Genomic DNA, 27174 nt, shown 5'->3' on the forward strand with positions numbered 1-27174 from the left:
GTAAGTTTTCTACTTATGTTTGTTGCTTAAGAAGGAGATAACTACATTCTTTTTCTAAAAGGGCTACGTTCTTATTGGAAAATGTTGCTGAGCTCTCATGATTTGACCTTCACCTCTGGGGCTTCGGAGTGAGTAACGAATGTCCCTCAAAGGCGCTGTAGCCCCGAGACCAGCCAGGTGGGGGCGTGGCTCTGTCTCCCGGCTGCCGGAGGGGCGGAGTCGGCGCGCGGGTCACGTGAGGGCGCGGGAGGCGGGTCTTAGCGCGCGCTGGTCACGCGGCTCTGTGTTGACACTTCCGGGTGGGACCAAAGTGAGGCGGTGGTGCAGGGGCTGGCAGCTTCGGAGGTAACCATGGCGTACAGCGGACTCACGGTTCCGCTGATCGTGATGACCGTGTTCTGGGGCATCGTGGGCCTCCTGGTGCCCTGGTTCATCCCTAAGGGTCCCAACCGGGGGTAAGTGCGCCAGGCCCGCCTGCGGAGGGACGCGCGGCGGGGAGCGGCCGGGCCAGGCGGGGGAGGGGGCGACCCCGCACCGCTCGGAGACCTGGCCGGAGTGGCCCCGCACGCCAGAGTCAGGCCCCGAACCCCGTGCAGCCCCCCGACTTTCTTATCTCAGCGGCTTCGGTGACCCCGGCCCGAGCGGGAGGAGGGTGACCCCCGCCGGACCCTCCTTGGGAAGGAGTTTAGGGAAATTTTTCCTCATCCCGAGCCTGTGTGGGGACAGTGTAGTCGGAAATGGATTTATACCGACTCAAGAAGAAGTTGGAGGTCGTCCCTAAACCACTTTCGCCCCTTTAGCCCTATGCTCCACTCAAATTAGGCCTCGTTTGCCTAAACTTTAAAGGAAGGAACCAAATAAAACACAATGGCCCTCCCCGCCTCACATGTTGTCGCAGTCGCGCAGGACAGGCTGTGCGACCACATCGTGCCCAGGCCTTGCATCTAGTGGGCACCAGTTAGGTAGTTGGGGCCGATCTAAAGCGAGATTAATTAGCGAGGAGCAGGAGGTGTTGTTTAGAAACCCCTGCGTCATACCTTTCGGAGGGCGCTCCCGCCCTCGTGCGTGAGTGGTTAAGAAAGACACTGTCACACGTTAAATAGAGCTAGAGCTTCATCTCTTTTGTAAGTCATCTTCCATTGTAGTCTGAGATAGAGCCTTTGGTACACCCTTTTTTTGCCTTTTAGTTCCTCTTTTGCCTTTTTTTTAGTCATTTTTTCCTCAGTGCAGGGTCATGTGGGGTGAAACTTAGAATGAAGTCAGTTTGTCAGAAACACCATTTTTTTACTCTTTGAAACTAATTGGTGGCTTCACAGTGCTTTGCATGCAGAGTAGGCATTCAGTAAATATCTGTTGAGCGGGTAATTCTGTTTTTATTAAAGGAAAGAAAATGCTATTACTTCCTTAATATTTTGTGACTTGAACCCCTTTTGTTCTCTGGAATAAACTTGCACTAGACCTGTTACTTCCATCCAGCTTAAAAGGAAAATATAGTTTGTTTAAAAAGGAAAAAGGGTAGATGAATTTCTATCATTTGGTGGCATTGGGTCCCCCTTTTCTTTCCTTCTTCCCATAATATACCAGTTATATGGGGTCATCTCCCCAGCCTGTGATAGCGGATATAGAGTGTCAGAATTTTAGGGGTGTTAAAACAATTTGTATTAACCACATCTAATTCCTTAGACTTCTTTCTCTTGCTGGAGTTAGAGAACAACATTGTGCTTCTTAGATGTGTTTCCAGCTTCAGCTATTGCGTTACCCACCTGTCTGCCTTTCCAGCCTTCATACTCAGAAAAGTTTTAATAACGTGCAGGTAGGATCGACCACTCCTTTCTTAAGGACCCCCATCTGGGGCCCACCCTGCCCAGCCTTGGGACTCGATGCCACTGCTATTATCCAGAGAAATGAAATGCCTCCTGGGGTGCATGGGCTACTCAGTTTCTAGCCCTAGTGTCATCAATCGGGTTTGACCTAGTGATATGTTTATCGGAGTCCCAATCTTTGTATTACCTGCTCTTGGCAGGATCAAGCAGGTCTTAAAACCCAGCATCTCCCAGGAGTTACTGCATTAAACTGACTCTGAAAAACACTGCCCCTAGCTGGGTGATCCCTGTGACCTTGGACAATTTAGTTCTTTTCCACGTTCCCATTTCCTCACTTTAAAATGGAAAATATTAGTACTGAATTAGTACTAGTTCCCTTTTACCTCTTGAAAAGACTGCAAATCAGTTTTTTTTTTTCTCCAAATACATGGAGGAGCTGAGTTGCTTCAAGGACTGTGGTGAGTTTTTAATAGCGGTGAGCTTCTCTGGTTTGAAGGATTAAACACGCCTTCATTAAGGAGATAAGTAAAGGAGCTGCTTGTGAAGGGGGAAAGGAGACTTTAGTGTTACACCCTCTTTCTTAAGAGACCCCTGCACATCAGAATGCAGAAAATTGGGTGGAGGTTTTCAGGACCTGGCGAGGCAGGGAAGAAAAGGGCAAAAGGGAAAAATTCTTCTGAATATATATGTATAACCTAAAGCAAGTCCCTTTCTCATTCTTTTCTACAACTGAAAAAGGGCAGGATCAAATCCAGTCGGTGCAAGAATCGGCTTTCCTGGCCATTCCTGTTTTTCCTGATTTTTCTCTTTTCCCTTTAGGAATCCACAGAGCTCTAGAAGCTTCAGGTCGTCTCACAATGGCTCCCTTAGCAGTAGGGGAGGAGATGGGGATATAGCACAGGGATCGTGTGGCAGGAGTTGTCAGCTCCAGTTTCTTCAAACATGCAGAACAGTTTCAAACATAGAAAAGTAGAACAAGTGCTGAGATTATGCCACCATCTAGACTCAGTGATGGCTGCGTATTCGTACGTGCTTCATCTGTGAATTCGTGAGCGTGTGTGTGTACATATCTCACACTGCACTTTTATTTCACGCTCCTGTGTACCCTTATCTTCCTTTCTTGTTTTATTTTTCTTCGACAGCCCTATTGCACCTCTGGCATATACCAATGGATGGATGGATGGATGGATGGATGGATGGATGGATGGATGACGGATAGACACCAATCGATAGATTAGACAGATCCATTGATCTTGTTTGTTTTTTATTCATCTTGTTTGTTGTCTGTCTTCCCCTACTCACTGTAAACTTTGCCAGGGCAGCCTGGTACATACTGGACACTCAGTGAAAATCTGTTGAATGAATGAATGAACGGATGTGACCATATATTAACCACAAAGAGACACACAGAACTTCTAAAGGAGTAGGTTAAAATAAATAAATATAGCTCTGCTATTTGCTTCCTCACTTCCAGAAGATAGTCTTGCTTACCCTGTTGGGGTGTGGAGCCCTCTCTTTGGACACCACTCCTATGGATGATGGGGGGCATTGAAAGGTGTTGAGGAGTCATGCGATGAAAAGAATGTTTTAGAAAGATAAATCTGAGGTGACTGGTGAGAAGGAAAGGGAAGGAAAGAGGTTTTGAATCTGCTAGAAGTTTGCCATGTGAACCTGATGAATTTTGGTTCTAAGGAAAGAAATGGAAGGGAAGAAATCCACTGGCTAAAGATGCTTCAAAAGAGTAACCCACAGCGTTTGGTGACTGGGTGCAGAGGAGGCATGAGCAAAAGGATGACAGATTTGAGGGTGGGTGGGATGGGTAGAAATGGCACAGCTGCTTCTGGGGAGTAGGAGATTCAGAAGGGGGGGGCCTTTGCAAAGAGAAATGGGAAGAGAATATCTTGAATTCAATTTTAGAAACGTGAAAATTCAGCTTGTCAGAGATGCAGGTTTAATTGTTTTTTCAGACAGGAGTGGTGTATGGGACAGGTCAACACCAGGGTCATATTTTTAGAAGGCATCATGTCATTTTGTTGTGGAGAGTACTACCAAGTAGGGTAGTTATTTGGATGTCAAAACGAATTGTCACTGCAGCCTTTGTGTTCAGTTTCAGATGGGTTTGGATTAGACCTCTAAGCTGTGGCATACATATCCCATTAAATACAAATAAATGTTTAATTATTTACTTAAACTTCTAACAGATGCACCCTAGGATGCACTGCAGTCTATGGGTGTTTGAACAGATTAGATGCATTTTCTTGGTGCGCAGTCTATACTGGTTTAATAATTGGGAAGGGGACTTGAACCTGATGCAAGACAAGGCGAATTTCCCCGAGTAGGGGTGAGACTAAGCCTTGTACTGAGAGAAGAAGAGGGTCGTTTGGTGGAGAGTGTAGAAAGACTTCACACCAAAGTTTTATTCAAAGGGAAAGTTCATTAGAAAAGGGGGAACACTCCACAGAGTGTGGTCTCCTCTCAGAGGCAGACAGTGAGAGGGACTCAGAGAGACAGAGACAATAGAAACAAAGATAGTGAGAGGCAAGTGTCAAGGCACTGAGAGCGACCCTGAGTGTTCAGGAGATTCAGTTGACATGTCATCCTTTAGTTCCTGTGAGTTACAGTTTAAAAGACTTTGTTAACCCATTTCCTTCGATATGGACAAACAGTGAGGAAGGGGAAGAGTTAGTACCAGCCTGAAGAGGTAAGAATATGCAGAGTGAAAGGCCTGCTGACAGTTCCCAGCCTTTAATCCGTAGGTTGTCCATGGTTTTAACAATAAGGAATGAACGATTTGATTTTGTGTAGGGCAGCCCCTTAAAGACTCTTCTTTTTCCTGTTTCCCCTTCACAGGTGTGGGGAAATGGGCTGTTAACAATCCCAGCAGAAATCTCCCTTTGTTCTGCAGGTGTCCTCCTGGCCTCACTGCAGGGCTGATCAGCATATTGCAGTCTCTGAAAGCAAATTGATTTACCATTTTTAATTCTCTTGCTTCCTCCTACATTAATTCTATAGTATCTGCATAGTTTGCAAGCTATCTAATTATATTTCTTTTATTTATTTATTTATTCACTCATTCATTCTTTTATTTATTTTTCAATTACGGTTGACGTCAATATTGCATTAGTTTCAGTCGTACAGCATAGTGGTTAGACATTTAGATATGTTACGAAGCGGTCCCCCCCGTTAGTCTAGTACCCACCTGGCACCATGCATAGCTATTAGAATGTTATTGACTCTATTCCCTGTGCTGTATTTTACATCCTCATCTTTTTATTTATTTATTTTTTTTAGAGTTATCATAACCATGTTGGTGACCTGTTCGGTTTGCTGCTATCTCTTGTAAGTATGTTTGTCTCGTAAGTTGTTTTTCCTAAAATAATAAGCGTTGTTCTTGGTGTTTATAATGTGTGTGACTGAAAACGAAATCAGTGGCACATGATCGTTGTGAAACTTTACAGCTTAGTTTCATCGGAGCCTGCCCCTCATGTGACACAGGGAAATAGTGTCCTAAGCTTGAAAATAGCCACTTTTTCTGTGTTGGGTATTTGCAGAAATTTATAGCTATGTAACATAATTATATATAAATAAGTTCAGGGAAATAGTGTCCTAAGCTTGAAAATAGCCACTTTTTCTGTGTTCGGTATTTGCAGAAATTTATAGCTATGTAACATAATTATATATAAATAAGTTTACGTAGGAACTGTACAGCTACTCGGATCCTCTCTACACACAAGTACTGTTTATTTGGCTCAAGTTTAAAGCTTGTAATTAACTAGAAATCGACATCGTACTCCTTTATTACACACTATTGTGAAGTATTTAGGCCTCCTTATTTCACTTAAATATCTCACTATGAACCCATTAAAGACATTCTTTATTATGACTTTCGTTTATCTAATGAACAGAATTTGAGCTAGAATTATAAAGAAGTGGAGTAAGGACCATTTTTTTCAACTAAAATGTTTGTGATTTAAAGGTATAATAGCATCTATTTGAATAGTCTATATAGTTTTTATAAATTGTTGAATGAAAACCGTTTTAGGATATGTAAGGTAATTCCTCAGCGTATATTTTTGGAATACTGCTCTTTATCCTCATGAGTGTCAGAAATGGCAGAACTGCAGTTGAACTGTTTTAAAGATGTTTCCAGCTCTTGTCTATCTTCTCCCCTTCCACGAAGCATGGAAGGAGTTATAGTTTAAAAGACTGAGTATTAAATCAATTCTTGGAGAAAATAACTACTTCAGAATATTCAAAGGTTTCATGATTTTTTTTTTTTTTTAATTGATATATATTTCCCATACCATAAAATGCATCCTTTTAGGCATTTCTTTTTGGAGTTTTGAACCAGTGATTTCTCTTCTTAAAGCTTCCTAGCTTCCTGAGAATTCATTATAAGGAAAATATCGCTGTTGGCCAGCTGATTGTATGGTGCTCATATGAGGTAGGAAACAGCAGTTCCAATCTTGTAGTGTAAAGGCCATGGCTCTAGATTCATGACTCTGCATCTATGGATTTCTCATAGTTTTGGGCTTTTCACTAAGGTTTTTTCAAAGACTGTGGGGATGAACCAATACTAGTTTTTGGCATAGATCAAAATCCCTTCCCCCCGCCCCCCCCCCAAGAGTTATTACTGTGAATTTTGGCCTTCCGATCATTTAGTCAGATGTTTAATTAAGTGCAGCTTTAAGTGTTTACAGCCAAATCATGATGCACTCTACAAGTGGTGCTAAATGATGATCGTGGTGGACTGCCACAACACCAGAGCTCAGATGATGACACTTCCTATAGTTGGCTGGTTTAGCCTTTTTTTCCTGATGACAGAGGTAAAGAGGCTTTCCCGGGTGATAGCTCAGCCTCCAGAATGGAAGTTTGCCAGGTAGCATGTGGCAAAAACTAGCGAGTGTTCATTCTCACACGAGCTGCGCTCAGCTCTGAAGAGTAAATAAGAGGAAGTACAAGCATGAGGAGTTGTCATTCTGGTAGGGGTGTTTGAGTACCCATTCACCATCCTGGTAGATCCCCTGCTGAAACCCCAACATGAGCTCTTTATCAATCCGGGAGCCAAGGAATGGTCCTGCGGTTGAAAAGGCTTTTGTTTTTATTTCTCTGAAGTTCTCTGCCACCTGTGCAGTGAGGTCGATATTGGGACCTTAACAAAGAACAAATTATTGCACAGAGGAACAACTTTAGAGTAAACCAAGATGAGACGAAAATGTTTTCTGACTTTCTGGTCCGCCATCATCTTTGAAATTCAGTTACTCTTCATGATATTCTCTTTAAAACAAACAAAACGCTTTTTCAATTCGTCTCATGCCTCTTATTTTCATTTTCAAGTGAAAAATGAATGACTGGACTTGGTTGGAAATTGAGTCTTAATGACTTAGTTGAGGACCGTCTGTGAGCCCTTGCCTCTTGCCGTCTAAATTTTAGACCATTTTTTCCTTTGTCTCAACATGCCCTTGATGACTGTTTTGACAGTGGATTGGTATTGTCATTGGTGTGTTAATAAAGGTAATACACAGAGTTCCAACATTAAGTACTTCCGGAGGCCATTTTATGGGAAAAAGCTGGATAGTATAGACTTTTCGAAATTATTTTCTTCTTCGAAACCTGATCTTGTATCCTACTTAGCAAAATATCTGCCTCAAACATATGGGTGGAATTCAAAACCTAAATATTTATACTCCTTATTCCACCATTCCACAAAAGGATGGGATTCTATAAAAAAATTAAATTCGAAAGTCAAAGAAAACTTCACTCTTTGGTGTTAGTAAGTATATTTTCTTGAAAATACCTCTTTGAAAGGAAGACACACCCAAAGAAACTGGATTTCCTAAACAAAGTCATGTTTTGCAATACATTCGTGTGCTTTTAAAGTGCTTTCTTTTTGTGGCAGTTATTTCTTTCCAGTTTGTTCTAGTTGAAGGGTAAATTCTGTGGGGCGTGACGTGTTTGAGCTCTGAATAAGCCAGGATCTCTGCCAGTAAGACTGGTTTGTGTTAACAGTTCAGCAGAGGAAAAGTCAGAATTTCATAATAAAAATTCAGTTGGGGACATGCTAAGATTGAGATAGATACCTGTGAAACTTCAAAGAGAGATCAGATGGGAAACTGGATATAAGGAGAGATACTTGAAGCCATGAGAATGTCTATAATTTCCTAGGCAGTAGTTCTCTACTGGGGCTGCCGCTGGCATCCAGTGGGCAGATGCCAGGGATGCTGCTGGACATCATACAGTGGTCGATAAACCTACCTTTAGGGAAGGGATGGAGAGAGAAGAGAGAGGACAGGGATGCCAGCATTTAGATGTTGTACAGATGGGGAAGGGTCAGGAAGGGGCAACCTTGAGCCTCCGCTCTTGAATCAGCAGGAGTGACTGGAAGGGACTACCGATCAGACAGCAGTAAAATCAGCAGGCAAGCACCCCAAAGGAGAAATCAGCTTTTCACAAGAGTGGGAGAGAATTGCCTGGAGGCAGCACAGGGAGAGCAAAGAAGTTCGCACCCACATTGCCAAAGCCTGAGTTGTCTGGTGTAAGAATAAGCAGCCCTTTCTGCTGGAGGGAGCCTGGGGTAGCTGGAGGCAAGGGAAGTGGGAGAACAGAAGGTGTGTGAGTGAGCGGCACAATTGAGCAAGTTACAGAGAACACAGAGGAAAGAAGGAGCGGGTGGGAAGCCGGATCCAGCACTGAGATGAGCAGCGCAGTCTGGGGATGGAATTGGATCATAACATGGTCCTGGGAGGTTTGGAAAGAAATTTTCTGACCAAAATTAAGGTAAGCAGTCATGAGACTTGTTGAACTTAGTTCTTCTAGTTCCTGTCCCGAGGTAAGGACTTGGACCTGAGGCTTCCCACAGGAGCGTGGCCGTGGAGAGGCTTTGGCAGGAAGGCAGTCAGGCATGGCTGCTTCCGGGGCCACGGGCACTAGACTGGTGGGGTCAAGCTTTGTTTATGCGGTTTTGTTTTCCCAGTACAGATACCCAGTTGCTTGAAGACTTTCCTTTCTCCGTTAAATTGCTTTGGCATCTTTGTTCAGAATGCTTTGACCACATTTGTGTGGGTCTCTTTCCAGACCGATCTCTTTGTCTAGCCTGTGGCAATACCATACTCTTCAGTAATGTAGCTTTGTATTGACATCAGAAGTCATAAGTCCTCCATGGTTGTTCTCCAAGATTGTTTGGCTGTTCTAAAATAGCCACATAATTTTTAGAATCAACTTGTCAGTTTCTTCAAAAAAGATTTTAACTGGGATTGTGTTAAAGCTGTATAGATCAATTTGGAGAGAACTGACATTTTAACAACACTGAGTCTTCAGCTCATGAGTGTGGTATGTCTGTTTATTTAGATTTTTTAAAAAATTTATTTCCTTTCTTCTGACTTTGGGTTTAACTTGCCCTTTCTCAAGCTTCTTAAAGTAGAAATTTAGATCACTGGCTTTAAACCTTTGTTCTTTTTTACATGTAAGAAATGAATGCAATAAAAATTCCCTGTAAGCATTTCTTTAGCTACAGCCTGCAAATTTTGATGATGCTGTGTTTTCATTTTTAGAAGTGTGGTATTTAATTTCCAAATATTTGGAGCTTTTCTAGATAATCTTATCAGAAGAAACACTCTGTAAGATTCCAATCTTTTGAATATGGGAGCATATTTATGGCTCAGCATATGGTTTATCTTGACTGTTTCATGTGCATTGGAAAAGAATATATATTTTGTAGTTTTTGAGTTTTGTGTTCTGTAAACATCAGGTCAAGGTAGTTCAAATCTTCTTTATCCTTATTGAGTTTTTTGGTCTCCTTTCATTAATTGCTGAGAGAGGGTGTTAAAATCATTAGCTATTGTGGATTATTCTGTTTCTCTTTTTAATTCTTTTGATTTTTCATATTTTAAAGCTCTGTTATTAGGAACATATACATTTGTGATTATTATGTCTTCTTCATGAATTGACATTTTTATCATTAGGAAATGTCCCTCTTTATCCTCGGTAATAGTCCTTGACTCGATTTTTATTTTGTCCAGCACTAATAATCATACCACACTTCCGATGCTCACTGTACCTTTATATTTAGAATGCCTTTTTGCAAATAGCCCAGTCTTTTTTTTTTTTTAATCCATCTGACCATCTTTGCCTTTTAATTGGCAAATGGATATTTTTTATACCATTAATGTAATTGTTGATACAGGTAGGTTTGGCTTCACTATTTTATTAATTGTTTTCTATTTCTTTCATCTCTTTTTTATTCATCTATTCTTTTATATTTTATTTTAGGTTAATTGAATATTTTTAGTATTCTGTTTTAATTCCTCTAAGTGCTTATCAGCTATACTTCTTTATATTTTTCTTTTAGTGTTTGCTCTAGAGATCACAATGTGCATTCTTAACTTTTCACATCTACTTAAAAGTTAAGATTCAAGATTGAACTACTTCAGGTAAAACGTAACAATCTTGCAGCAATATAATTCCATTTACTCCTCATTTTTGGTGCTGTTATCATATATTTTACATCTATACATGTTGTAAAACCCTTACCACAATATTACAACCTTTACCTTATGTTTTATAAAGAAATTAAGAGAAAGAATCTTTTATATTTACCCACATATTTACCATTTTTTAGTGTTCCTCATTTCTTTTTGTAGATTTGAGTTATCTCTTCATCCTAAAGAACTTACTTTAGTATTTATTGTAGGACAGGTCCAGCGACAACAAATTCTCTCAGCTTTCATGTAGCTGAAAATGTCTTTATTTCCCTTTCGTTTTTTGAAAATATTTTTTCTGGCTATAGAATTCTGGATTGACAGGATTTTTTTTTTTTTTTTTTTCTTTCGAGCAATTTAAGGTGCTCCTCAGTTGTTTTCTGGCCTTATTATTCCTGCCGAGAACTCGGCTGTAATTTGAATAATTGTTTCTCTTTATGCATTCTTTTTCCTCAGATGTTGTCAGGATTTTCTCTTTATCTTTGGTTTTCAGCAGTTTGACTATGATGTGTGTAGCTATGGTTTTCTTTGAATTTATTCTGATTGGGGTTTGCTGAGCTATTTGGACCTGTGCGTTAATATTTTTCAGCAAATTTGAGAAAACTACAGCTTGTAATTATTTCTTTGTTTCCTCTGCTTTGTTTTTTTCTCCTGAGACGCCCGTTGCAGGTATGGTAGGTAGACTGCTGGTCGGGTCCCCCCGCTTCACCCTCCTTATTTCTTCAGATTGGATTTCTGTTGCTCTGTCTTCATGTCCACTATTTCTTCAGCTAGCTCCAATCTGCTAGTAAGCCCATCCAAGGATTTTTTTTCAATTCGTATACTATGCTTTTTAGTTCTAAAATTTCCATTAGGTTCTTTTTTATAGTTTTAATTTATTTTATTTTATGAGATTCCCAATCTCCAGTACCATCCAGTAGTTGTTTTTCATATTTTGTTCAGAGCGTATAATTATTGTGTATCGGATGAGTCTGATACAAGCTACTCTGCTATTACTAGAACCAGAGCCTCACCTACTGACTTTTTAATTTTCAGGTATTATATTTTTTATTTCTATAGAAGTTATTTTTGATTCTTTTACAGTTCTGCTTCCCTCCTCCTATGGTCCCTCCCTCTCTTCCTTTTCCCTGCACCTATTTTAAGCTTATTTCTTAAGACATAGTTTATTTATAGTCCATATCTGGTAATTCCAGTATCTGAAGTTCTGTGTCTGCTCTTCGCTGCCTTTCACTCACGGTGCTTTGTTTCCATGTGTGTTCAGTCATATTTGATTGCCAGCTGTTCATTTTCACGACAATTTCATATGTACAACTTCTTTGAGGCCTGGTATGAAGGTAGGCTCCTTGTAGAAAGGATTTATACTGCTCCTGCTAGACGCCTAAGGCCAGCACCAGTGTGGGCTCAAATTAAGTAAAATTCTTGATAATGTTTTTTTTTTTTAACCATGTAGAATGAATTTGAGTTGCAGACCTTCATGAAGAATCTCAATGTCAGTGTTTTTCCTTCTTCTTCCTTCTTGGTGTGTATATTTGAGACAGGTGATTTTTTGAGCATTTCTCTTGAGGGGGTTCTGTTCTGTCTGATTTATCCTTACCTTGAGTTAGGTCCCTTTGGGGGACGTCTCAGCTTTTTGTGGGGAGGTCTGTGAAACTTCTCTTAGACTCTACCTTGCATGGGCCCTGAGCTTTTTCTGGTGTTTGCATCCCCTGTGAGGTCTCAAGTTCATCTGGTTTAGTATATACCCTCAAGGTGTGGAAGGCAACCTGCAGTCACTTTACTTTCCTGTCTGGGTACTTGCCTTCGCGTGGCTTTTTGTCTGAGAATTGCTTACATTTCTCTCATGGATACGTTTAAAATATCTGGATATCTTGGCTGTTTAAAGGGGAAGAGAAATCTAGCTACCTGGCCCAGCATGTTATTTGCTGTATGAAAAAGTTTGTTTTTCTTATTCTGACTTTATAATCCTTTCTTTTATAATTTGACAGATAAGAGGATTGTTATAGACTTTGAACTGGAAAGCCTGCTATAGAAAGTAGGGAGAAAAGAAAGGAAAGATATTTCAAGAGCTGGCAAAAAATTGGGCATATTCCTGTGATAGTGAAAGGGTCATGGTAGAGATAGGGTTGGCATATAAGGCTAATGGAAAATAATTTTGTGCCTTCTCATCTGGAGTTTGGGGTCCTCTTCCAGGCTCCCATGGCTAAGGCAGAGTTTAGTTCCTAGTGGTTGTAGGACTGCGGTCCCATTTCCTTGCTGGCTATTAGTAGGGGGCCACTCTCAGCCCCTAGAGGCCACCCACATTCTTCACTGTGTGGCCCCTCCATCTTCAAAGTCAGCAACAAAGAATCTTTGTGTAAAATCGTTCTCATCCGGTAGCAGTCTGAGTCCAATAAGGAGATAAAAAAATCACGCAGTAGGTTAGACAGGGGAAGTGTAACATAATTAACTATAACAAATACAAGGAAATTCTGTGTGGCAGGGATCCTCAAATCCCCCAGGCTGTGGACCAGTACCAGTCCGGTCTGTGGCTTGTTAGAAACTGGGCCGCACAACAGGAGGTGAGTAGGCGAGTGAGCGAAGCTTCATCTGTATTTGCAGCCGCTCCCCAGTGCCAGCATCACCGCCTCAGCTCCACCTCAGATCGACAGGCGTTAGATTCTCATAGGAACACGGTCCCTTGTGCCAAAAAGGTTGGGGACCGCCGCTATATGGTACTCTGAGGCTGAGGGAGACCCAAGGAAGGATTCAGACAGTATAGTTCTGCCCACCCCATAGCAGAGAAGTTCGTTGGTTTGGCCAGGCCGAAGCTGGTCTGGAGATGCTGGGCAAGCAACAGGCCCCCCTCTGAAGCATGGGCAGGAGGGCCGGTGACCCGCGGCAGGGGTGTGGAGTGGAGTCCTTGAGCCAGTGAGAGCAGGAGGCCTTCACAGCACGTAGGCCGTGCCGGGGCTCTGGTTTCCATGTTGAGAGGGCTGCAGGAAGGTCATTTCCAGGCCAAGGCCACCAGATCAAAGAGCAGCCATGTTCAGCTCTGCCGCGTGTCCTCAAGGCCACTCTGCCAACTTCCAGCCCCCGCCTGCTTTGTTTCTCCTGTTCCCTCTACTGAGAAAGCTTAACATCGTGCTCACTTTAAAGGAGAAAAAAAATGAATTCAGTTGTTGATCACGAAGCACATATTAAAGGGTACGTTCCAAGCCAATTGGCAATAAACTTATAAGTGATACACACACTCCAGATGCCTCTTATCAGGGACATCCCTGTCCCTTTTAGGAGCTCACCTGATTAGGTCACGTCCACTCAGGATAATTTTCCTTTCTCAAAGCCAGCTGTGTCTTAGAATCTAAGCACAGGAGTGACTGTCCCATCATGAGCACCGTCCCAGGTTTAGACATGGTGCGTATGCCAGGGGGTGGGAATCTTGGGGGAACATGCTAGAATTCTCCCTACCACGGAGGGGTGGAGGCAGGAGAGGAGGTGGCGACGAGGATGACTCAGTGCCACATGCGAAACTCCTTTGTAAAGTTCACAGGTTGTATTTCATCCTGTGACTTGAATACATTTTAGCTGTCGCACGAGAAAGAGAAGGGATAACTCGTATTTATTAAACATCTGTTTGTCACCAACTCCACAGAGCACTTTTACGCAGTGTCTATTAACGTCTTGAGGCAGGGCTCGTTATCTTCATTTTATAAAAGAGAAACTGAGACTCGGGGTTGTAAGGTCATTTGCCTGGAGACACTCCACTAATATTTGGCATCACTGGAATGAAAATCTAGCCCTGCCTAATACTGAATCTCATGTTTTCTAATAGTGTCTAATAACTCCCCTGCCCACGAAAGAATTTGTGTCACTGGATTGGGATGAGGGGGCATGGCAGAGGTCATCTCCGTGGAGGGTAGGTCAAGTCACTCTCCTGCATCTCTGCCGTCTCTTAAGGAGCCCCCCGATAGAGGTCACTTTTGTCAAAGCCCATGCTAGAGGGACATCGGATCAGAAGAGTAGACCCCGCCAAGCTTCCCGGTTCCAACAGGGAAGCTGGGCAGTTGTCCCCTTGATCTATGCGTCACCGGTCACCCTGCCTCTGTTCCTTCTTCTCATATCTGAATGTGGAACAAAAGAACAAAGCGGGATTTGAGAGAGCTGGGAGGGCCTTTGTGCGGGGGAGGGTGTACTTATGCTCGGAGAAGGCTAATAACCAGGAGCTGAGCTCAGCGACGAATGGCCAGGGAGTGTTCGTAGACACCTCCCCTGTGGCTCTCTCCCAGACCACAGCCTACTGCTGTCCTGGCTTGTCTCTCACCAGCTCGGGAGCCCCGTCGGGGCTGGCCACTCCGCCGCTGCCTCTTGGCACCCTCAGGGCCTGACGTGGACCAGGGCACTGGTCAGTGATTGTGGGATAAGCCCAAGCTCCTGGACTGCTGGATTTGTTTCAGCCTGGTAGGGTGGCAGTCAGGAGCCCTGCTCCCCGTCCAGCCCTGTCACCAGGTCACTCTGGGGCAATGAGCTCCCTAGGGCTTAGTTTCCTCCGCCCTCGATTGAGGAACATGGACTTGACCTGTGGTCCATTCCAGTTGTGCAGAAAGATGTCACTGCCCCACAGCTGCCCCGTCGTCTGGAGAATCTCGGACGATTGGTTATGAGGCTGGAATTCAGGTTACGGAGACATGTGGAACAGCTTGAGCAAATGTGAAGGGGACATTTTGTTCTCTCTCCTTAGACACATGAAGTAATAGATTCATTGGAATATGATCTCTTCCTCCACCCTCTTCCATCAAATCAAACAGTATTTTTTTTTCCCCTTCTTTTTCAGTGTGTTTCTCCACTTTAAAAAGGAAATTTAAGCCAGGCAGGAGTCAGAAGGGCAGGCACAGAGCTCAGCTGGTTAGAGGGGAAGAATTCCTCCACGAAATTTCAAATGAACTGGCCTGGACCTTTTCCCTAGGAATTTTCTTGAACTGTGGTTTGTCGGAGTTTTTTGTTTTGTTCTGTTGTAGTGGATATGTTTTGCTTGAATCAAAACATTAAAAATAGTATGTAAAATTAAACTAAAAACAGTTTCTGAATATTAATCTGAGCAACCAGAGTGGACGCGTTCTCGTTTCTGGATATTTCTTCTTTACTTCAGGTTTGTGATGGGCTTCATCGATGATCAGCAGCCAGATTCTCTATTTCCTTAACTCCCTGGCAGTTTAGATTTAGCTAAAATTGATACCTCCTGAAATGTTGTCACTTCAGATATTTCAGAAGGTATAACTTTAGTGATGAGGACATTGGCCTGATCGGATTTCTGTTCAAGAGCTGCTGCCACCTGATTAGTGTTGTGACCATAGGCAAATCATTTAGCTTGTCTGCCTCAGTGTCCTTGACTGAATTCTGGGAGAATGGAAAGAAAAGTTATGTGTGAAATAGAGCATCGGTATTTTTTAAAAGCTCCGTGGGTGATGGTAACGAGCAGCCAGGATTGAGAGCCACTGCTGCATAACATCGAAGGTTCTAGGAGGTGCTGGTTTTATTCAGTACTGTACATTTTGGGTAAAGAACAAGGGAGTGCGACTAGTTAGGTTCTAACGTATGTTTTCTTTAGATTCGTAAGCATTGGCCAGTTATTTCTGTCCCTTACGAAAGGGTGGACGACTGTTTTGACAGTCAGCTTCTATTGCCGGCTGTATTGGGGAAGTCCCGGGTCTGTGTGGAATTTTCCATGGCTCTTAGCTCTGCACCATTAGCGTTCACTGCAGGCACAGCGCTTTCCAGTGTGTCCGCCCATGCTGTCCCTCTTACAGTGCCTGTCAGCCAATGGTCAACCTCAGCTGCACACCCCGGTGTTTTGTTTGTGTTTAATACTCCGGTTCTAAGACAGATCAGAGAATCTCATCTGAATCGACTTTTTGTTTATAAAGTGAGTCAGCTCAAGGTATCTGTTTTGGCCCGACTTCCTCAGGTGTCATGTTTCCTGTCACAAAACCACTTTTGTGGGTGGGGAGGAGGTGGGTGCGCTGTTTCTGTGGGTGGAAGCTTCTGGTGCCGTGCTGGCAGATTCTCCAGCAGTCTGGTTGTTGGTGATCAGGAATCGGCTTTTTGATCCTTCGATTGGCAGAGTTTTAAAAATGACGGCTAATGGAAGAAAAGAGATGCGACCAGATAATGGCCTCTTTGGGTTTGGCCAGTTCCCCTGTTACGAAGGAATTTAAAGTCCTAAACCTTTGGAAGGAGACACCTGTAGCGATGTGTCTCCTTTTCCTTAGAAAGCAATCCTCCCTGAATCCCATGCAGGGAAGACAGCAGCTTCGGATTATGTTGCTAGAATCTTCTCTCCCACTTTGCCATACCCCCTCACCTCAAAAGACAGAAACTCTGAACACTTCATCGATTTTTGAATAGGAATTAAAGTCAGTGTGTGTTCTGCTTTATTCTGGTCCCCACTTGAGCGTCACCTCCCTGGAGAGGCCTTCCCTGCCCTCCCCCCCCACCGCCCCAGTCGAAGTAGGACCCCTTCCTTCCTTCATTCCCTACTCCTTCACCCCGCTTTCTTTCCTGACATTTTATTAGGTGAGCTTTATGCATTTTATTTTCTCCTTTATATCCCTGGGGCCAAGAACCTGGTAGGTGCTCATTAAATATTTGTTTAATAAGCGAAGCATGGAATGGCCAGGCATTTACATACCGTCTTTTTGTTCCTGGCTTCCGTCCTAGCTCAGTGGTTCTGAAACTTCCTTGGGTATATGAATTACTCTATCAGATGTAAAACCATTTATTCAGAACTTCGTGAGCAGTATAAGAAAACGTTCAAGCTATTTTTGACCACGTGCTGTTTCTCATGTCTAACCCTGAGGTAATTAATATGTAACGCCATTGTACTTCCTCCGTAATTAGTCCACGATACAGAGGACTACCTTGTTAATTAGATTCTGAAGGAAGCAGAGAGTGTTAAATACCCATTTGGTTCAGCTCCACTGGGGCCTAAAAGACGTCGTTACATATTTTAGTGGTGATGGTGATTAGAGGAGGGGTGGGCACTCGTGTGTTAGAGTCTAATTGGGAGGTGATGGGCTGAAATTTAACCTTGGCCGTACCACTGAAAACGGGTGTGTCGTGTCGGTCGTGGGTCTCAGCACTGGGAGAATGGATAAAGTGACACTCGTTTTTCCTGAGCCTGGAAGTTGCAGTGGCGATAAATCGAGATTAGGGAAAAACACTCTGAGGAAAAGATATCACTGCTCTGTTATATAGAATATGCATGGAAATGAAGGGAGGGCGTGTTGTGTGAAACATTTCGTTAACAGGCTTCCGTTAGCACACGTGTTATGAACTTATACGAAAGGTTTGGTCAGAACAGAATAGACTAAATTTTGCTAAGGCAACCTTTTTTCATCGTGATTGAAAACGGTCCTGTTCTCACATGATTTCACCACTTTCTGTTGTCATTCCTTCCCCATTTTCCTTTCAGTTGGCTGATTGCGATTCTGGCCCAACTCAACCCTCTGTTTGGACCACAGCTGAAAAATGAAACCATCTGGTATCTCAAGTATCACTGGCCTTGAGGAAGAAGACCGCTCTCCAGTGCTCAGTCATTGAGGTGACTCTACCCTTGACCTTTGACATCCGTGTTGTCAGCCAGTCAGCCAGAGTTCGCCTTGACTGTTTCTCAGAACTTTATGGCCATTTGAACACTTGGCAAGGGCAGGCTGCTGAGAGCAAACATGATCTGAAGCACAGAAATAAATTTGGAACTTAGCCTATTCACTTTCCCAAAGGATTTATCCATAAGAGTCTTTTAAATCTTACTATGACCCTGCCATTTAAAATACGGTCTGATATACACGATCCAGTTTGCATGCAGTCTTTTAGACACGGCTCAGGGCACTGACCACTGACAGTTGGTATTGCAAGATTAGGCAGCTTCAAGAAGCGGCCTGCAGATTTGAAATTAAGAATGTTTCTGAATGCTTTGATAGAGACAGGTGCTTTTTGAAAATTGGTCTTAAAATTGCAGCTTTTATTTAGTTCTGAGGATCAGAGGGGTGAGGAGTGTTGTAGAGGAAAGGCTTACTCACTAGCTGAGAGTCAGAAACTCTTAGTTGGTTTCTTTGTCTCCATTATTTCGATAAATGGAAGTTAGCACTAAATGCTTCGCGAGGTTCTGGTGTAGCTTTGGGGCGAGGGTCCGTGCTCCGGGGTACTGTGAACTTCGTTTTACCTCTGTCAGGAGACACACCGTGTTGGGCTCTCCTATCTTTTTAGTGCTGCCAAGACGATCAGTGGGTTCAAGTAACAACAGCCTGGTCCCTGCAGTGGTAAAGTTCTCTGTGACCCTTTCATCCAATGATTTTATCCATTGATGGTCTTAGCCTGAATTAAGCATTTCAGTAGAAATTGCAAAATGGTGATTTCGCGTTCTGTCGTGACTGAACTGTTTCTATAAAGATGAACTTTGTCTCATCAATTAGAGTTGTTTAGTAACCTTGAAATATGGATCATACAGGAAAAGCAGAATACACATTTAATTTTTTTTCTTTAATTTTCAAAGTAAGCCGTTGGTGCCCAGGGTATTCAGTGGGGTTTTCTTTTCTTCCCTTTTTAATTTTAATCAATTATATTTACTATCACTGTTTATGTTCAGTCATTCTTTCTTTGGACTATGGGAGCCTATCTAGACTGGCCTCTATGTCCTTTTGTCATTAGTCGTCTATAGTTTCCTTACTTTCCGACATCAAGATGTCCCAGACCCGTCTTGTATGTTTCGTGTCCCAGATGTGGAATCAGCTGTTCCTCCAACTGCTTTCTAAATTTCCCCCTGAAAGGATCCTGGTTCTTTAGTCAGTCCTGGAGCCCAGCTGGCCCTGGTTCTCTTCAGTGGGAATGGTATTTAAAAACCAAGATCTAATTGCTAGGAGCATCCGTCACTGCTGGGATGTCATTGCTTTTAAGACTTTACATTGGACAAAGCCAGGAAGTGTGTACTTTTAAGAAGAAAAAGGCTTCTGAGTTCATGTTAGTGTTTCTAATTCAAATTTACATTATAGGGTTTTTACTAAACTTCTTTTGAATATTATTCGCACATGCTGAAATCTTGGCTCCTAAAGACAGTAACTTAATTATTTACTTTTATTATCCTATGATACATATAAAATAGTTTCAAAATATAACTATTAACTATAAGTTTATTAAGTACAGTTTAGGATATCTTTCCTACTTTAGTTGTCCTTAAAACAAAGAACAGAATGCCGTTTTCTGAGATCACTTGAAATAATTACTTTTTCTGGTGGTTATCAATTTGATATGTAGTTAGATTAAGGGGTTTTTTGTGTGTCTGTGTGTGTTCAATTCATAGTTAATTATTTGCTACTAGTTTTTGAATGTGTAAAACATATTTCCAAAGTCAAAATTATAAACAGGTTGTATTCAGAGAATTCTGTTTTTCCAATGTTTCATTTTGCAAAAATAAGCAAATCTGTGCATTTGCACGTGTGTGTGTGTGTGTGTGTGTGTGCTTCCAATGTTTCATTTTTCAAAAATAAGCAAATCTGTGCATTTGCACGTGCGTGTGTGTATCTCCATCCCAGCACACACAGCCGTTATGGAAAAGACAGATATACCATTCTATAGCTTGCTTTTTGCCCTGTAGCCTAGAGCTTGCTCCCATCGGTGTGTAGAGATCATCCCTGATACCTTTACAACCATCGATGCCCTTCTGGATTGTTTCCAGACGTTGGCCATTATTAATAAAGCCAAAAGGCCATCCTGTGCGTATGACAGTTTATATTTTGGTGATCTTTGGGTTAGAGTCTCTAAATTTTAATGAAATCTCTGGGTTAAAAGAATATGTACTTTTTCTAGATACTGTTACATTCCTTTCTAAGGGGATTGTACCATTTTGCATTCCCACCAACAATTTATGGGAGTGCCCTTTTCTTGGATTTTTGCCAATCTGATAGGTAAATAGATTTTTTTCCTTTACAGTTCTATCTTTGCCCAAAGGGGTTTTGATTTCCTTCTTAGATAGACCTTTTAAAAATCCGATTCATAAGATCTTTTTACTTGCCTTTTTTTTTTTTCAAGTTCTCCTGTTTTCCTTCTGTTCTTTTAACTTTAGAGGATGTTAAGTAAGGATGTTGATTGGGCTTTAAAGCCAAGAACTGCAGGTCTCGTAGTGGGATCTCATTCCAGCGTTGCCTTGCACTTAACTTTTCTGAGCCTCACTTCTTTCCCTTATAACGAGAGATCTGGGCATCTTTGGCTGTAATAACACTCAGTGTGTGGATCTGAGGTTTCATTAGCCCGTTCTTTTTAGTCTTGTGCGTGTGCTAACCTGATTGACTAACTCCTGATGTTTGCACTCTGGTCCACAGCACCAGCTGGGGCTGCAGCTTGAAACCGTTGTATTAAAGGTTGTTTCTTTAAAAGCAGAATGCCAGGAAGTAGGAGGACACGGGCAGGCAAACCTGAATTATGAACATGTCACGTTTATGCCACGTGCGAGGTAGTGATGATGGTGGTACCATAACTCAAGGCCTTTTGAGTTACCACATCAAGAGATCTAATCTCTGCCTAGCATTGCAGCTAACAGAACTCTCAAGACAGGACTTTACTTTTTTGGTGGTAAAGTCAAAAGATTGAGCTAAATTCCCTTTTGAACTTTGAGCTTTTATATAACAGTGGGATGATAAAGGAGCTCAGATCCCAGATTTAGGCCCACCTTCATTGAGTAAAAAAGCATTCTGTTTTGTACATGATTTGTTTAAGAGGCCAGATTTGGAAAGTAGGCAATGTAAACTAGACATGGTATTCGGCAAGAAAAACATGAGGAACACTCATGAAAGCTTTAGAATAATTTTATACAGATGAAATCGACTTGATCTGAGCAACAGTTAAACGCCTAGCTGATCTTTTGTTACCTTAGTCATTTTACTAGCCATGATTTTCTTTCATATATCGATGGTAGTTGAGTGAGTAAGTTAGTTGGTTTACCACCCATTGTGATATGTTAGATGAGCTTACATGGTTTATCACAGACCTAAAGGGTAGAAATTCTATTTCATTCCAAAGTCTGGACAGGAGAGGGATACAGCTGTTTTTCTGTGCATACCAAAAATATTTGAATGCTCATGAGATACATGAGAAACAATCATGCTGAGTGGTGATTTCAAGGAAGGCTCGGGCTCCTAGGGGTTTGTGACCTGTTGAGTTTGAAATGAAAGCCATCCTTGTGACAAGTTAAAACAGCGGAAGGTGTTTTATAGTAGAAAAGCGTATCTTTTACTGTCGATCATGACTGTCACCTCTTCTTCAAATCCAGTTGATCCTGTTACTGTCTGTGTCCGTCTGTCCTTCCTTTCCCTTCTTTGGGCACCTTACTTTCTGACACCGATCGCTGCAGCTCTGAGTTACTGCGGGAGCTGCTCCTCGGGTCTCCCTGCATATCCCCAAAACTCCACGCTGTTGTACTTCCTGCTGTGGCACTAATGAAACAGATGGCTCCTGGCTCCGGAAGTTCTCCGTCCTTCTCCATGGGCTACAGCAGGGGCTTTTTTTTTTTTGAATCCGAGGTCCCTGAGTTCAGTGGGTACATGCCCCCTTGAAATGCTGTGTGACATGTCGTAAGTACGGCTTTTCATCAGGGTCACCAAAGGTCCCATGAGCTACAAAAGATATGAATGACTAACCCGCAGGTTGTGTCTAGCTTTCCCCCTATTGGTTGTAGCCCTACCTGTTCTCATATCGTTCACCTCATTAGCTTTAGTTGGCTTTTCCTGCCTCTCACTTCCTACCCTACAACGATCATTAATTTAGAAAGCAGATTAGTAAACACAACCATTCTTTCTGCTTTCTTGCCTTCGCCTCCCCACTCTCTCTTACTTCTCTCTGATGCCTTCTCTCTTAGTGTCCAGCTTGCAAGTCTTTGCACTTCCTTTCCCGGATGCTTGGTTTCAAAGTGACTCCTCTCCCTGAATGTGTCTTAAGCTCCCCAGTTTCTGCCATGCGTTTGGCACTTTGCCTTGACTCGCTAAGTACACAGACCCTTTGTTCGCTTAAATACCTCTTGTAGCTAATCTTATACAGTAAATACAGATCTCGCACATGTCAATAAACAGGGAATTATTTTGCGAATTTATCTGAAGTGAAAAAAAATAGAGATAAAAATAACACCTATCCTGAAATAAAAAAATAGTTTCACTCATCTTGCCCAGAATGGATTTCCTGGTCGTGCCCTTCCTGTTTACCCGCTGTCTTCATTCTCAGTTTTATCGTGATTCCTTTATTTTCCAAAGGAGAACATGGACCCTTCGGTTGAGTTCTCCACCCCCACCTCCAAATGGCTCGTTCATATCAGAGAGGTCATTAGAACATAGGCTGCTTTAATTCGCTCCAAAATCAAACTCTGAGTTCGTGCCACTTCACATAACCCTCGCTCACATTTATCTTAAACTGGGTATCGTTGAGCTTGAGTGAAAATTATCCCCGGTTCTTATGTCGCTTTTCCAAAATGAAGACCTATTTTTCCATTTTGTGATTGTCCAGAAAGGCCTAAACCATAAAGGAAGTCTTAACCACTATGCTCTTCGTGGAAAATTAACCCACAGAACATCTGTATTCACTACTTCGGTGTTCTCAAGTAAAATTTATAATCTGCCTGGCACGTGGGTGTCTGCAGAGCAGCTGGTCTGCCGGCCAAAGCAGCAGAAGAGAAAAATGATCATTAGATTAGAGGGAAGGTTCTACGAAGCTGGGGCCGCGAGAAACCAGTAGCGCTCAGACTGCCCTTCCCCGACCCGATGTCAGAACAGCCCTCTGTTGATGTCTTGAGGCGAATATACTTTGGGGTGTTCTGCCTGCCACAAACCACGTGTCATCCGAATTTAACTAGCTGTCATCCCTCCTGCATTTAACCCTCAAGGTTCTGACAAATGGTGCGTCATAACCAGCTTGTTCTCTTATCCGCCAACTCAAGCCTTGTATGGAAATTGTCTTCGAAAAACATTTCTCTTTATTTTTTATTTTTTTCATTTCAAAAGTGGCATATGTGGCTTTATTTATCTAGATGTCATAAAGCCAGCTTCACATAAAGGAGTTTATGCGACTACTGTTAGCAGTTCGATGTGTGAAGATCCTAGTTTTAAATGTTTGCTAGCTCTGCAAAGGTGATGTTGCAGCTTGAAGCGTCTAGAAAAAGAAACTCACGTTTGTCACATTTGTCCGAACGGGGAGCAGACAAAGAGCAACTTTAAGTACCAAGGAGCCTGCTCTCTAGGAGTCTGACATAGACAAAAGCTTGCCATGCCCGGGGAAGCCTCGCTCCCTTGCTGTAAGAGAGGAGGGGCAGATATGGCCTTGAAACAGAAGCAGACTCATTAGATTCCAGTATGATCAGTCTTAGGCAGCTTCTCTCTGCCTGCTGCTTTCTATGACACAGTCACATCTACTTGTGATCCTCAGTTTAGCTGTCTGTGTTCTTGGTAACGGGACCTCTTGTCACAGCCCTGCAGAACCTGCCCACGCTTGCACATTAATTGAGCCCACTTTTCATTCAGGTGTTGTTTGAGCTCCTATATATTTTGCTTGATGATTTTCTTGATGTTAAACTTTTGCACACACACCCCCACCCGCCCCAAAGATGGTATGAGGACCAGTTACTAGAACGGCTTTGTTTTGCAGGTGACAAAGAGAATTCCTCTAGAGGCGAAATCACCTCCAAACCCAGACGACCTTCCTTGACTCGCCTGTTTTGGCCACCAGCTGCCTTAAAACAGTCACACCTCATTTGAATATCTTATTTTCTACAGTGCTATATTTTTTCCTGTCACCTTTTTTACACTTTCTTGAATTCTGTGCCTCCTTAATCTAAACTGTGCTGATGCCATAAAATGTTTATGCACTCTTCTGAGCTGGAAGGTGCGATTCTTCTGAGAAACTCAGGACTCTCTCCTTGGAACCTGTGGATGTGAAGATGGCGCCTGCCTGCTCATGACGTCGGAATCAGCGAAGTGTTTAAAAGCCGTCACACGACAATTAGACTCCAGTACAGCAGCCAGCAAGAGAGCAAGTCATGGGAAGATCTGTCCCGACACAATTACACCAAAGTATATTTTCAGGATGAATTTCTTATTTCTGCCATCTTTTGGAATAAATTATTTTTCTGCTTTCTGTGGAAATCTGGTTTTGGTGTTTGTTAAGCTAATTATCTCTAGATAATTCCTTTTTTTAAAAAAAAAAAAAAAGGATTTTGAGGTTCAAACTCAGGTTGGATATACAAACCTGGCCAACCAGTTTGAGGTGCCTGAAGAGACTGGTAAGTGCTTTTCTCGATCATTCGGTAAACGTTTGAGTGCCTACCATACCCAATGCACTGGAGGAATCAAAGATGTGGAAATTGGGGTCCCTGTGAGTTCAAGAGTTGATGTGGAGATGTAAGGTTGGTATATGTGGGACTATAGTACAAGGCCGTGTTTGACCATTGTCCACAAAAACGTGGTTTTAGTGAGCAGGTCAGTACCAGCCACAGGGACAAGGTGGGACCAGCAGTTTCTTGTGCCATTCACACCCTCAGACCTAAGACTTTTCTTTTCTGAAGAACTCAAGAGTGATTAAAAAGCCTGGGACCGAGACAGTAATTCCATGTTTTAACAACAAGCATCTCAACAATTCACTAATTTGGGGACTTTTTATTGGTATTAGGAAATCAGAAATTAAAATGAATCTGAATTTTCACCAGCTCATGGCTTTTTGACAGCCAGCCAAGCATGGATTTCCTGTTTTGCAGTTTGTACTTTTCTATTCCTCTCAAAGTCTCTGAACTCATTGCTTTGCTATTCTCATGACCAAAGAGAGTTTCAAGTTCAAGTGGCTCTCCTGCTTTCGTTTCTTTCTTTCTGTTACTTTCTTTAGGAAGTTTTTCTGAACGCTAGGCAATGCCATTTACATTTACATTTCCACCATAAGGGCCTCTTTAGTGAATTTCATAGAATCCATAAAACTGAAAACGTGACATCAGAGGGACCACAGTGATAAATGGTAACTGTCGTGTTATAGATAAGGGAACTGAGCCCAGATGGAGAATCACTTGCCCAGTTCAGTGCAGCTGGCCAGAAGCAGACCAGGAAGTAGGATTCATATTTTCTAATTCCCACCCTGGAGCACGTCTCACTTGTCACCCTGCCTCTGTCAGAGTTGCACTGGCTGGGAACTAACTCTGGCTCTTGGGTGGGGGGGATGACCAAGCTGTCTCCCATCAGAGCAACTTACTTGACCCTAAATCAATATTTGTCATCTAAGAAAGCAGTGTTGGGGTTCCTGTGGTTTCTTAGGATGCCACAGCCTTTGAGCCCTAACGAGCAGAAATGTGACACCCATACAGCTATGTACCCAGATTCTTCAAGTCAGGCCCTGCAGCCCATTATGGCTGGGGGTCAGTGTGAAGCCTCCCCAGCTCCTGCCCTGGCCTGCTTTCCAGCAGACAGACACAACCCCATGGTTTTGGAGCTGAGCCCCATGATGTCCCTAGTGCAGTGGCACTTCCTTGATGTAGCTTTGCCTGTCTTGAGTTCAGCATATGGCAGCAGCTGCTGGGGAACCTACAGAGGTTCTGCACAGCAGCCCTCGGCCTTGGCCTTCTCGCATGGTGATCGAGGGCTGCTTTGGGGGCACTTCTCATTCATGATCATGCTTCGGCACATTTCCAGTGTAATGGCATAGTTGCAGGCAGAGGTCACAACCCTGCCTCATCCAAGTCCGAGTTCTGCCTTGTTCTGTCACTTTGTACTGATGTGTTTTTTCCTACCTCTCATTTGCTCTGAATTAGACATTGGGAAGTAGACTGGATAATGTTGCTCTTTGCACTGGGGCTTGCACGCCCTTGGTCAGGATCTGACTCCTACAGACGAGTAAGGAAGATGCGCGTGTTGACTGCACTAACAGTGGGAAACACAGGGACAGGAGCCCCGAAGGGCCTGGTACTGTGCCAGGGAGGTTTGATTGTCCCTCAGAAGGGAACCTCTTGCCCAGGCCTGAACCTAGAAGCTTCTAACGCCTACTGGGACTTAAAGCCTCTGAAGAGTAAAGAGCTCATTTCCATGCCAAATTAGAGATCAAAGACCTTCCAGAAAGATTGACTGCTAGCTTCTAAAGTCCAGGTACTGTGACTGTCACCACCTGGCTATATTACTATTGTCGAAATGAGGGGATGATGAAATCATATTTTCTGGGAAAATTTCAATAAGGTCCCTTTGCCTATAAAGTCACTCAACCCTCGAGACTGTTTGCTCATTTATTAAATTCTTGAGACTATTAAATGCAATTAATGTGTAAACTCGGGTAGGTGTTTGCTCCCGACCTCATCCCTCGTAACTGAACCATTTTGTTAATGGCCCAGCATCTGAGATAGATGCTCGTGCTCCATACTTGCTTTGATGGTTCCGTTGCTCCGCTGCTTCCTGGGGCCAAGATTGGAAGATGCTCTATCCACCCATTTAAAAGGTTGCTGGAAATACGCCTCTCTTCCAAAGTCTGTTCAGGTGAACGTGGTGTGGCCTCCTGGGATGACCTTCAGACTGGGAGAAGCCCCGGCTTTGCAGTCATATTCCATCACTTGCTATAAAATGGGGATAATACCTGCCCTTTCTGCTGTGCGAGATTGTTACCTAACGAGATGGTGGTGGCGAAGATGATGTCTAAATTATAATAATACGCAGGGTGTTTTCCAAAGAAATGACAAAATCCCTGGGATCTGCTGACAGTACTTGGGGCAGCCCACAGATTTTTTTTTTTTTTCTACATATGGTTTCTGTTTTGATTAGCCATTTGGATTTGGGTTACAGAAAAGTTAAAGGCACACACCAGGCTCTAGGCCCGAGCTCTAATGGAGATGAATCTCTTAAAAG

General features: G+C 42.8%; 1 protein-coding gene across 1 annotated transcript; it reads left to right on the forward strand.

Moving 5' to 3' along the window:
• The first annotated feature begins 266 nt into the window (after positions 1–266).
• Positions 267–24450, forward strand: ATP6V0E1 (ATPase H+ transporting V0 subunit e1). Its single transcript, XM_006906519.3, has 4 exons — positions 267–455; positions 5115–5162; positions 17748–17876; positions 23954–24450. Exons 1-3 carry the CDS (start codon positions 352–354, stop codon positions 17839–17841), a joined length of 246 nt encoding a protein of 81 aa, XP_006906581.1. The 5' UTR covers positions 267–351; the 3' UTR covers positions 17842–17876; positions 23954–24450.
• Positions 24451–27174: the final 2724 nt, after the last annotated feature.

The sequence above is a fragment of the Pteropus alecto genome, unplaced genomic scaffold (assembly GCF_000325575.1).
Source record: "Pteropus alecto unplaced genomic scaffold, ASM32557v1 scaffold40, whole genome shotgun sequence".
NCBI lineage: Eukaryota > Metazoa > Chordata > Mammalia > Chiroptera > Pteropodidae > Pteropus > Pteropus alecto.